This window comes from Lepus europaeus, chromosome 18 (genome assembly GCF_033115175.1).
Source record: "Lepus europaeus isolate LE1 chromosome 18, mLepTim1.pri, whole genome shotgun sequence".
Lineage (NCBI taxonomy): Eukaryota > Metazoa > Chordata > Mammalia > Lagomorpha > Leporidae > Lepus > Lepus europaeus.
This window is the reverse complement of record NC_084844.1, coordinates 6,760,785-6,773,249: the sequence shown is the minus strand read 5'-3', so window position 1 is coordinate 6,773,249 and position 12,465 is coordinate 6,760,785. Positions and strand designations below refer to the sequence as shown.

The following is a 12,465-nucleotide window of genomic DNA, read 5'->3' as shown; positions in this document are numbered from 1 at the left end:
GAGCAGGAGGGCCTTGCCCAGGGGAATTCTTTTCCAAGCAACTTCGTTAAGGCTGGGAGGCCCTGGCACGGCTTCATGGCCATAAGACTACGCCGCATCCCCAGGAGGGTCCAGATTCAGGCCGGGATGGTGACACGGAGCCCCTGAGCTATCAGGGCTACACCTGCACTGGCGAGACTTGCTCCCCGGAAGGTCAGTGCCCAGCTAGACAGGAGCGAGACTCCAGGAGCCCAGGCCACAGCCCGGGGTGGAGGGCACCATTTACCCCTTTGCCTTCTACGTTGAGTATCTGGGATCTGAACGCTGCTGCTGGCCATCTTTGGAGAAAGAGAGCGAGCCATGCTTTCGGGAAAGGACCCAGGCATCTACTGTGGTACAAAGGGCCAAGTGCCCAGAACAAGAGGCCATAACTGAATGACACGGTCCACAGCCGCTTTGTCCGCCTACAGAGTCCCTGAATAAGCCAGGCTGGGGCCTCTGTCCCTGCCAGCTTTGAGCTGGGGAGTTGGGTTAAGCCTGTCTGTCCCTGCCAAGCCCAGCAGTAACCCTGGAGCTGAACAAAACCTCAGCGAGGGAGAGACCTTCGGGCCACAGGGCCCCTACCCAGAGCCCAGGCTTCCCAGCACCTGCTGCGCAGCCACCAACAGCCCTGCTCCTTCTCCTCTTCCTGTCCCTGGGGCCAGGCATGGGACACGGTGGCCTTTCACAGCCCCTTCCTCAGCCACCGCGGCTTGGCCGGGGCCGAGGGGCCGCAACATGACATCACTGGAAAGTTCCAGCCCCTCCCACGGCCTGGGACGGTGTCCCGTCCCGAGTCACTCCCGGCAGCTCTCTCTGTCTTCCCGAGGCCTCATCCCACTCTTATTACAAAAGCCCACGTGTACAGGCCGGTTGCTATGCACCTGGCCCTCGCCCCAGGCCCTCTGTGCCCAATCTCAGTGGATCATTTCCACAGTCCCACGAGAGAGCCTGCTGCCACCCCTGCTGTTGCCACAGATGGAGAGACCGAGGAACAAACAGCTGACTGTGCACACCCGGGACATCCTGGCTACGGGCAGCAAAGCCAGGATTCAAACTCCACTCCCAGCCTCCAAAGCCCAAGGCCTCGCGGGTCTACACTGCTTCCCACCCTTGGGGTTCCGAGGCGCTCAGCCTTCCACCTGGAGCTCAACTGTGCGGGAGTCCAGGCCTCTGGGCCCTGTCCCCGGGGTGCCCCTCTCCTCGTCCTCACTGCCCTCTCCCGCAGGTCTAGCTGTTGGGAAGCTGGGTAACCCGGGCAACCCTCCAGGTGCCAACTCTGAGCAGGAGGGAGGTGGCCGCTGGGCCCTGCGACTCCTGGGTGCTTTCTTGGCCTCCTTAGGCTTTAGGACCCCAGGAAGGAAGCCCTCGAGTGATGCTCCCACCCCTGCCGGGGCCCAGGCCTGCACCTGCCCCTCCTCTGCCAGGGGCTGCTCCCCTCCCCTCCCTGTCCTCACCCCTCACCTGAGAGTCGGAGACTTCCGAGGGCTTCTCAGTCAGGCTGCTGCTCTCCGCCGGGATGAGGTCGTTGTACTTGGTGACGTCCTCGTCGGAGTAGTGGAGGCTGCCCGGGCTGGGCCTGGGCGGAGACCTAGAGAGGGTGGGGAGAGCAGGTCCGAGAGGGGGTCCCAAGTGGAGCGGCGCCCCCTGGCCTGGGAGGCCGCTGCGGGACAGGGAGAAGCACAGGCCCGCAGGTCCCTGGGTCCCCTCCACCCCGTGTTCCTCCTGCTTCCGGCTTTTGCTCTGGACAGCCAGGGCCCTGGGGAGAGGGCGAAGGAGGGGGCACCCTTCCTGTGCTGGGCTCAGGGTCGCAGAACCAAGAGATAGATTTTTTTTTTTTTTGGGCACAGAAAATGTGCAAAATCCATGCATAGTTCTCCTATAATTAGCATTTCCATGAACTTTTGGAGACCCACAAGGAGCCACACGGGAGCCTGGGGCGGGAGTGTGTGTGTGTGTGTGTACTGGGGGTGAGCACAGCACGTGGGACAGGGTAGGTGAGGTCACGGCTGAAATGCCCCCTTGTTCCACATGGTAGCGGCCCTGGAGCCGGCCTGGCGGGGCTGCTGTGCCCATGCTGGGCCCGGCTGGGCTGCCACGGCTGCCTCAATCAGCTCTTTCTTTGGAGAATGGATTTGGCGGGGGATGAGAGCATGCGCCCCCCCCCGCCCCCAGCGCCCCTTCTCTGCCCCTCCCGTGAACACACACATTGCTTCCTCCCTCCCAGACCGGACAGAGGGCAGCTTTGTGAGCTACCCCGCAGAGGCTCGGCTTTCCTGGCCACCACCTCCGTGAGCCGGGAATGTTACAGGACAGAGGCAAGCTCCTGGGAGCGTCAAGCTGCCACGTCTTATCAGCCAGAGCTGGGGAGACCCGGACAGCTGCCCTTGGCCCTTAGAAATGGGCAGCCGGTGGGCCACGGGGGATGGAAGGACCACCAGCCCGGTCCTTCCCTGGCGGGCTGCTACTGAGAATGGTGGTGGCTGGAGCTGGTCCCCTGTTGGGTATAAACAAGGACCCCGGGGGACAGGGCTTTCCTGTAGAGACAGGAAGTGGGGTGTGTACAGCAGTAACAGGGGTGCTCCCGGCTCCTTCACTGGGGTGGGCCTGCCCAGGCCCGTGGGGAAGTGACCATCTGCCCTTAGTCCTTCCAGCCAAAGATTGGTTTGCAAAAATTCTGCAAGCTATCTGGGGACTCCTAGCACCCACCTCTTTGTGAATTCTCCCCAGTGGCCGGGGCCAGTGGGGACCAGCCCAAGCCCCGGGTTGTGTACAGTCTGGGCCCTGCCCTGTTTGGCGCTTGGATGCGGTTTCCCAGGTCAGATGAAGGCCGGGTGGCACTCGTGTTCTCTATACCTGGGCGCTGCTGGGCCCTGCCCAGCCCCCCAGCCCTGGCTGCCACGCAGATGGCTCCTTACCTGGTGTACAGGCCGTTCTTCCGGCAGAAGGAGTTCTTGACAGACAGGCGCCGGTTGTTGAGTTCCAGGGCAGGGAAACTGCTCTCATCCAAGCTCATCATCTCCCCGTGGCCTAGGGCTCCAGACTTGCCGCTGTTCCCTGGTGGGGGAGGCAGAGGGGGAGGGCCCCCTTTAGGCTCCCATTTCTCTTGTTAAGAGTTGAGGCCACAACAGGAGCTGGAGACCGTGTGTGGGCACCCCAGGCTGGCCCACCTGTCGGGGCAGGTGCATCGCCAGAGACGCTCCCCACTCGCCACCCCGGCAGGCAGCCGGCGGGGCTCGGGGCCAGCTCACTCACCCGCGTCTGTCTTCTTGGTGTACTTCTTGCTCTGGCCACGGATGATGAGCACGAAGACCAGTAGCAAGATGAAGATGAGGCCCACGAGGGCAATGACCACCAGGAACCACCACTCCTCGTAGAAGGGGTTGGCTTTCTGGGCTGAAACACAGCCGTGGGTGTCAGGTCCGCGGAGCTCAGCCCCCTCCCCGCCTCCAGGTCGGCTGCTCCATCTGGAGCCCTACCATCTGCTCTGGTGGTTTATGGGAAGATGGGGTGTGCACCCTATAAATAAAGTGGAATCTAGGACGAGGTTGGTAAGCCCTGTTGCATCTCAGCTGCCAGCTCTGATCACCCGAGAAGGGTTCTGGGGTTCTTCCTGGGTTCATTGAGAAAAGAGTGCTGGGATCGATTAGCGATGTCTGCCAGGGACACAGGAAGGGAGAGTGTCTGCGTGTTGGCTACTTTTCCTGTCCTACCCCTGCAACATTCCCCTTGCCTAGAGACTGTCCTGATGGGGGACCCAGAAGAAAGGGGCTTCTCTGGCCTGGGAGAGCGTTCTCCAAGGGTCTGCTCAGACTGAACCAAGCGGTGGCAGTCGGCAGGGTGGATGCCTTTTCAGAAGGCCTCTTCCGGGCAGGGCTCCCCTCCTTTCAAAGACCCCATGCCCGGGCATTCTGCACCCAGCAGGGCTAACCCAGCTGCCAGCTCGCCCATCTCAGTCTTGATCTGGTTCCATCAGGCTGGGCACAGGGGGAGGTGGGTGAGAGCAGCCATTTGGACTTGCCCCTCGGCCCTGGGGGCAGGGCCTCAGCAGGCAGAGTAGTTAGTGACGGGGTTTGGGTCATGGGCTCAGAGTCGAGACCTCTGGGGGTCTGCGGTGAGCTGGAGGAGGGGAAGAATGAGGATCAGAACAAGGGAGGGTGGGTAGTGATGGTCCCAGCACAGCCCGCACGGCATGGCCTGCCCAGGATGGCTGCTGGCCCCGTCTGGCTTGGGGCCACTTCCTAGGGGAGCAGTTTCTGGCCTGCAGCCTTGGCCTCCTGGGCGACCTGCTCACGGAGGCCCTAACAGGCCCTACAGTTTCACCCCTTCTAGGGCTTCTGGAGTCAGGGAAACCCCAAAGATCCGAGGCCCCCAGCTGCTGTCAGCTGACCCAGCCCCTGACCTCAGCACTCAGCGCTTCAGAGAAGTGGGGGGCGGGGCATTCGGTGCTGCTCCTCCCCCTCCCCCAGCAAGGGGCACCAGGCGCTTCCTGGGGGTTCTCCCACCCCTCACCCTAGGGGCCAGTACCTGGCACAGATTGGGAGGGGCTGCTGGGGGTGCCAAAGCCATAGTCGTTGACCGCGATGACGCGGAAGTCGTAGCTCACGCCGGGCTTCAGGACGTCCACGCTGAACGTGTAGGAGCTCACCTCCTTGGGGATGTCTTTGATGAGGATGTCCCACAGGCCTTCGTCTGCAATGTCACAGACAGGGAGACTCGCGGCCCACCCTACCAGACCCCCAGTGCGGCTCCCTGGGGGCAGGACCGGGCTGGTCTGTTGGGCTCAACACTCAGGTGTTGGGTTCTTAGCCAACGCTCTTTAAAACAATGCACTTTGGACAGTTTCTTTTATTGTTTTACAGATTAATATCTGTAATATGTCTAAAAATATATACTGTGCAGAAAATACTAGAATAGCCAGCTCAATACAGGTTGAGCACCCTAATCTGAACATCTGAAATCACCATGCCCCCAAGCCTGCCACCCTCCAAGCACCACGAAGCCACCCACAGGGAAGGCCACGCCAAGAGACGGCTTTGTGTAGACAGTTACAGCGCCGCGTAGAATCACCTTCAGGCTACGTGTCTCCCGGGCTGATGAAACATCTTCTGTGCTTAGGCTTGGGTCTCCGCCCCCAAGATATCTCATTACACACACATGTGTTCTCCATGCCACAGGCCTCCAGTGCCCGGTCTCTGGACTTCTGCGCTTCCTTTCAGGTCCCCTGCCCTCTTCGTCCCTGGATCTCTGGGCCTTGCCCCTGGGGGACACAACTCAGCCTCTCTCATCTGGGTGCTGCCCATGCAAGATGCAGCATCACCACGGCCCAGTGGCGTTGCCATAGCGATGGGGAGGTTAGGAGGGACCATGGCCAGACGCCCCGTGTGGCTGCTGGGAGGCCAGCCTGGCCCCTGAGAGGGGTGGGCTGATGGGGAGCAGTGTCAGGACACCTCGGGCCCGAGTCAGCTCCCGTCATCACAGGGCCTGGGAACCGGGGTCTTAGAAGGACCTCTGTGGACGGGGGTCTTACATCCTCCCTCTTGTGGCCTGTCCCAGGGTGGTCACCCAGAGACTGGCAGGTGCTCCAGGCTGCTACTGCCAGGGAACAAAAGTCCCTGCCTCCCACCAGCATGTACCCTCCCAGGCCGGGAGGTGTGGCAGCGGCCCCTCCCTGGGGCTGAGGGGTGGCAGGGGCCCCTCCCTGGGGCTGAGGAGTTTTCTTTTTTTTGCACGCTGCTTTTTTACAGATCCGTAGTCTGCTCTGTGCAGCACTGTGACTGCTCTGTGGCTGTTTCTGAATTTCTGGTTAAGCTGAGAGCAGCCTCTCCCCTTCCAGCAGAGATCGGTCGGTTTGGGAAAGGCCAAGGCGGCGGCTGGGGGTGGGTGGGTGGGGTGGGGTCCTGTCCGTCTTCAGAGCCGTCCTCTGCAAAGATGCTGGGGCTCTGAGCCCCGGTCTCATTTGTCTGCAGCATCAGTTCAGTCCGTCGGTCTGTCTGTCTGTCTCTCCCTCTCCCCTCTAGGCTATGAAATCCTCCCAGGAGGAGGTCATCTGTAATTTGTCTTTGTACCAACTGGCACCTCGCACAGGCGCCTTCGAGGAGTTTGTTGAGCGAATGCATGGCCTGCAGAGGTGGGTGTGGGCTACACGCCCATCTCCCTGGGGACTCTGCACCCTCCGCCCTGCCAATCTGGAATGACAGCCATGCCGATGACCCAGCCCCCGTGCGTGTTCCTTTCTTAAGCAGCCCAGGCCTCCTCGGGGCTTTCCTTTCCACACCTCAGCAGGAGCCAAGGAGGAAGACCCCCTGTGCCCCTTCCACGGATGGGAAAAGCAAGGCTCGCAGAGAGCCTGACTCGTCACATCCCAAGCCCACGCGGCTGTGAGTGGCAGAGCTGGTGTCGGTACCGGGGGAGGGCTGACTCCTGGTATTGAGTCCCGTGGTGTGCACAATGGGGAGCTGAACCAGAAGTTTCCAGCTCAGCTTGCTGAGGACCCTGCTGCTGCCTTCTAGAAGCTGCGGCCTCCTGCGTGCCGTTCAACCGACTCCCCCTCCCCCACCCCACCCCACACAGAGGGTGAAGCCGGGCAACGAGGCCAGCCCAGAAGCTGCTGGAATGTCCTGCTGTGGCCCTGGCCTCCGGCCCCAGGGCTTGGCGGGTGTGCAGGGCAGGTTTCGCGGACCTGTAAGCCCAGGCAGAGCCCTCCCTGGTGCGCAGCCGGGCTCTGCCGGGCGCGTTCAGTCTGCTCTGTGTAGCACCAAGAACAGCCACTGCAGGCAGCAGCGCTGGACAAGGGCTCTTCAGCCCCGAGCAGAGGCAGGTGCACAACCAGGGACATGGAAGGAGTGCAGAAGTGCCCGAGGGGACCCGGAGCGCGGAGCCAGGGAGAACCTCGAGGGCCATGGTCTGGGGCCAACATTCCACAGCCTGGCACCTGCTCGGCCAGCTCTCCTGGAATAAACAGGCACAGGCCTGGCTGCGAGACGCAAGCAGTGGTCTCCTGGCCAACTCAGCAGCCAGCCCTGGAGGGCCGGGCAGGGACCATCTGGAGAGGGAGAGCGCCAGCCTCACGCCCCTCCTCCGGCCACACTGGGGCGGCCCCGAGCTGCTAGATGGATGGGTGAGTTATGACTGCCAACCTGTGCCAGGTGCCAGCACTGGCGCCTGGCAAGCGGCTTCCGGGACCGACGGCGAGGATGGAGTCTGTGCTACGGGGGGATGGAGTTTGTCAGTGGGGTGTGACGACTCTCCCCAGCAGAAGCATTCGCTATTGACCTGCCCAACTGCTTTGCGTTATCGCTATTGTTTGCTTCTGGGGCTATGGACACAAAGTCTTAATTTTTCCCTTTTCCACTTCAATCACCTAACCACAGATCCATGGAGCACGAAGAGCGTGCCTCCTCCAGCTCCTCACTGGTGTGGAAACCTAGCAACAGGGGGGGGGGGGGCTGCGGGGCTGCGAGCTCCGGGAGGAAGCGGAACTGGGCAGCAGGTGTCGGGCCGGGGAGGGGGGCACAGGCGTGGCAAGCAGCCCCCCACAGTCACTTAGCAGTCGCGCCCGTCTCCTGATGGCCTTGGAAGTTCTTGGGGTTGCATTTCAGCCTTGACAGGAGAGGCTGGTACAGCTCCAAGAACTTCGGCGACGGTGTGAAGGCCGCTGGGGCTTAAAGAGGCAGTGGGCGTCCTGGCTGTTGGGGGCTTCACCAGCGGGATCCCACGGAGAACGTGGTGCCTGACCGGCGCGCACCACGGGGGCTTCCCCTCTGGCTCCTGGAGCATCCCCAACTCCAGCTGGCCCTCGCCTGGCACTAGGAGTCATTCTCTGGGGGCCCTGTGTCTGTGCCTTAACTGACCCCAGCTCGGACAAGGCAGCCCTGGTCCCATTGCGCACTCCCCCTGGGGGCCACCTCTGTTGTCACCTGCAGTAGCACCAGGGCCTGCTCAGACAGAGGACAGATGCACGTGTGGGAGGAGAAGGGGGCTGGGAGCACCCACCTGACGGCCGGGCCTCTATGACGTAGCGGGTGATGGGCCCCTTCCCGGGGTCTCCGCTGGACCAGTGGATGGCGATGGCCGAGCTGTACCGCACGATGATGGGCACTCCTGGGGGTCCCGGGGCCCCTGCAGACACAGGACACGGTGGGCAGGGTGTGGACTGAGCCCAGGACGGTCACCCTGCCTGTCGGCCTGCCCTGGATGTGGAGGGGCTGAGTGACAAGACCACACCCTGCCCAGGAGCCTTCTTGGTGACCCTGGCAGCATGGCGGGTGGTCTGAGAAGCGAGCCTGGGGCCAAGCTGCCAGCACCTGATTCTGTCCCCTCCGTGTCCAGCCCATGCCCACCACATTTGAGTCCTAGGGCAAGGGAGGAGGGGCGATGAGGCCAGGAAGGTATCTGGGGTAGCGCCGGGGACCTGGGGTCTCAGCTCCAGCCCAGAACTTAGTATGTGGGTGACTCTGATCAATCCACAGAGCCGTCCAGTGCCTCAGTTTCCCTATCTGTGAGGCCCTTTGGGAAGACAGGATGTATCACAGAGGGTGGTAGAGGCAGGTGCGAGGATGGCAGAGGGGCCCACAGCTGGGGGGATGAAGGGCTGCTGCTCTCCCCGCCCCCTGCCCCAGCTGGTTTGGCTCTTTAAGTTCAGCAAGGAGAGAGGAGGCTCTGGCCCCGGGGAGCCTTGGGCAGTGGGAAGGAGGAAGGACTGGGCTTCCGGCCAGCTCTGCCAACAGACGTGGAGGTGTGTCCAGGTAGCAGCCTGGGCCGTGGGCCAGAAGGGGGAAGGAGAGAGGAGGTTACCGCCATTCTCAGAGGCATTGGCCAGGTTCTGTCTACAAGGGGACCTCAGTCGCTTCTTCTCTAGGGGGTGCCCTGCCCATGGCAGCCTGGCACCTCCCCGCCGGGCTCCTGTGGCCCCCGAGTTGTACTTGTGTCCCGTCTCCCCCTTTGCCTGCTCCCCCAGACCTGCATTTCCAAGGCCCAGCACACACAGCAGATGCTTTGTGGGACAGCAGCTGGAGCCAGTGGGCAGGGGCGTGGGCAACCCGCTGATGGGGTGGCCCCTAGGATGCCTTCTGGGAAGACAGCCAGGGTCCAGCACACGGAAGCAGCCCACTGCCCAGCCCTGTGTGCTGTCCCCACCTCCAGGAATGGCCTCATCCCCTCCTTTCCGCCCGTAGCCCAGGCCAAAGGCAGCCAGTGGGTCACTCAGTGTTGGAGACAGAGCCGAGGGAGGAGAGCAGGGGTAGGGGTGGCTCACTCTACCCTGGACGAGGTTCAGAGCTGGGGGAGGGGCGGCTGTCGTCTCCTGCGGACTGGAAGCTTCCATCGTGTCCAGCTGCTGCAGACCCCACCCCCCGGCCACACTCAGGAGTGCCTGCCACCTCCTCTTCCACACTTCCTCCCTTCCCGCCCAGCCTGGGACCCTGCCAGCCTGGAGCTAGAACAGCCTGTCCCCTCCACAGCCCTCTCTTGTCCCCTCGGCCCCGCCAAGGGCCAGCTCTCTCTTCCTGCCTTTGTTTCCCAGGGAGTCAGCTCAGGTGAGAGGTGGCTGGGGCCGGCGTGGGGCAGGTGACGGGCAGGGGAGAGGCAGGCCCGGGGGCAAGCTTTCTCCTGCAGCCCTGTAGGCGTTGTCAAGAAGCTTTGGGGCCCAACCAAAGGCTGGCAGAAAGGGAAAGTGAGAAGTGGACGGCCCAGGCCAGCAGGAAGATAAGCCTGGCGAAGAGACAGGGCTCCCAGGCCTGCACCTGCCGAGGCTGCACTGGGCTGTGGACTTTCCTACAGAAGCCTCGCCGTGCCCTGGGAGGCGGTTTGGTGCCCAGGGCGGGACTTCCTGTGCCGACGAGCAGGGGTGTGGAGGGCTGGACTCGGGCCACGCCAGCGGGATGGGAGGGGCTGGGGGGGCACGGAGAGGAGGTGCCTTGTGGGGGTGCAGGAGGCGGGGAAGGGTGCTGAGGAGTGAGGGAGGAGGGCCCTGGCTCCAGCCAAGCCTCTCCGGGAGCCGCTTCCGTCTCAACTTCAGTGACAACGGCTGGGTGCCAGGTCGGCATCTACCCTGTGGTGTGCACGTGAGTGACAGCTGAGAGGTGCCACAGCGGGGGAGGCGAGCGGAGTAGCCACGCCAGGCCCCGTGAGTGGGGCTGGGGTGAGAGGGTTGGGGCTGCTGCAGGCGTCAGGGACCTGAGGTCACTAACCACAGTGGAGGGCTGGGGAGCAGGTGGGGAAGGGAAGGCTCGGCCCGCACCCCAACACTGTGTCCCCAGGGTCCAGAGCAGCTCTAGGTGCCTGGGGGGCCTCTGAATTGGGGGCAGCAGTGTGCATGGCCCCCATTGTCCTACCTTCTCCTGGGCCTGTGGTGACGTTGGCCTCCACCTCCGGCCCGTAGGTGAAGGTCTTGGCTCTGATGCGGAACCTGTAGGTCATGCCTTCCGCCAGGTCCTTGACCTTCAGCCACAGAGGGCTATTTCCCTTGACGTCCACGGTCACGATCTTGCTGACCCCTGTGGGAAGCACAGCCAGGGGGGTCTGTGGGGTCCTGGGGGTGGGATCGTAGCCCTGGACAGCAGGCTGAAGCCATTTCCTCCCCTACCCGGGCGGCAAGCTGTTCCTAGGGACGAGGGCCCCGTAGTTACGGGGTTAACAGGAGTGCACTCCGTCCACTGCCCGGCCTCAGGGCCCCCTTGCATGTGCAGGAGAGAACCCCCTCTAACTTGACCCCATGCCCCAGATGGACTTCCCACACATTTTTGCTCCCCTGGGTAGCCAGAATTACAGGAAGTGGGCTGTGGACCCCGTATCCTGAACTTGAGGGGACTCGCTGGCCACACTGCTCCTACCGCTGTCCGTTCCAGCTCTGGCCCAGGCTTCCTGGGGAGCTGGGCTGCAACCAGGCCTCCTTGCACGGCCAGGCTCACCTGGGCAAAGCAAGGGGGCCCCAGCACCCAGTGACGGGGGAAATGGGGTGTGTGGGATTTCAAAGGGGGCGGGGCTTGTGCTGTGCCTCTCAAACCCAAACTGTCCCACTCCAGCCTGGGGTCTTCAGTCATGGCTGCTCCTCCACCCAGCAAGGGTATCGGAGACAGGGATGCTATAAGGTTTAAGCGCCTGCGCAGGTGATCAACTGAATGATGGAATGACAAAACAGTGCTCACGAGTGCCTCCTGCGGGAGTGGGGGGCCCCCGAGGACCAGCATCAGGGACCTCTGGGGACCTGCTCCCTGGCATGACACAGACCACTCGCAGAGTGGGGGTCTCGACGCAGGCCACTGATGGCAACAGCGGGGCAGCGCCCCCTAGTGTTGTGCATCTTCCTGGGGAGGGGCTCTGAGGCTTTGGTCAGATTCCCAAAGTGCTCCTGTCCGTTCACCCCCTCCCCCACAAGCTGACAAAAAAACAGCCCAGGGCAAGGCTAGAACCTTGGGTTTGGGAAGGGGCCAGGGATGGGATAGGACTCCCAGGGGCGCCCCCTCCTGGGGGTGCTGACAGAGGTCTTTCTATCTTGGGTCTATGGGGCACTTCAAAAGTCTGTGGGAAAAATGGGATTAGAAGACAATGGGGGTGGGGGGACGGCGTTGTGGTGGAGTGGGTCAAGCCACCACTTGCAACGCCGGCATCTCACATCGGAGCGCTGGTTCGAGTCCCGGCTGCTCCACTTCCACCCAGCTCCCTGCTAATGCGCTTGGAAAAGCAGTGGAGGATGGTCCAAGTGCTTGGGCCCCTGCATCCACGTGGGGGGCTCGGATGGAGCTCCTGGCTCCTGGCCTTGGCCTGGCCCAGCCCTGGCTGTTGTGGGCATCTGGGGTGCAAGCTTGCAGGTGGGTGACCTCTCTCTCTCTCTCTCTCTCTCTTACTCTGTCTTTCACATAAATAAATACATCTTTTCCGAAAGATAATGGGGATTTCCATGAACTTTCTGAAGCCCTCTCGTGTTTTGCCCTAAGTTTTCCTCTGCTTCTCCCACTTCATCGACCCCAGGAGAGGAATCAGTTCCAAACGCCTGCCTGGCGGAGAGCGAGGCTGCTGTTCTGCCCCCGCCTTGCCCCCGCCTTGCCGTGGTTTCGCCTAGAAAACGCTCCTTCTCGGCAGTGTTATGGCCAGCGGGGTAGGCCAACGCCTGCAGTGCCGGCATCCCAAATGGGCACCGGTTCGAGTCCCAGCTGCTCCACTTCCGAGCCAGCTCCCTGCTAACGCGCCTGGGAAAGCAGTAGAAGATGGCCCAAGTGCTTGGGCCTTGCACCCACATGGGAGACTCGGAAGAAGCTCCTGGCTCCCGGCTTTGGCCCTTACCACTGTGGCCATTTGGGGAGTGAACCAGAGGATGGAAGATCTCTCTTTCTCCCCCTCCCGTAACTCTTTCAAATAAATAAATAAATAAATAAATCTCTATCTATCTATCTATCTATCTTAAACAAAAGAAAGAGAATGCCCCTTATCAGCCTGGGGCTCTGTCTC

At 62.2% G+C, this 12,465-nt stretch overlaps 1 protein-coding gene across 2 annotated transcripts in view; it reads right to left on the bottom strand.

Annotated features, from left to right (window-relative positions):
• Positions 1-12,465, bottom strand: part of SDK2 (sidekick cell adhesion molecule 2) — a 244,342-nt gene that overhangs the window by 10,440 nt on the left and 221,437 nt on the right. For both annotated transcript variants that reach the window (XM_062216721.1, XM_062216722.1), the window contains 6 exons: positions 10,353-10,514; positions 8,014-8,139; positions 4,546-4,710; positions 3,274-3,414; positions 2,937-3,075; positions 1,483-1,609 (listed from right to left, as the gene is read on the bottom strand). In XM_062216721.1, the coding sequence (XP_062072705.1) occupies positions 1,483-1,609; positions 2,937-3,075; positions 3,274-3,414; positions 4,546-4,710; positions 8,014-8,139; positions 10,353-10,514 (860 nt within the window). The remainder of the gene's footprint in view (positions 1-1,482; positions 1,610-2,936; positions 3,076-3,273; positions 3,415-4,545; positions 4,711-8,013; positions 8,140-10,352; positions 10,515-12,465) is intronic.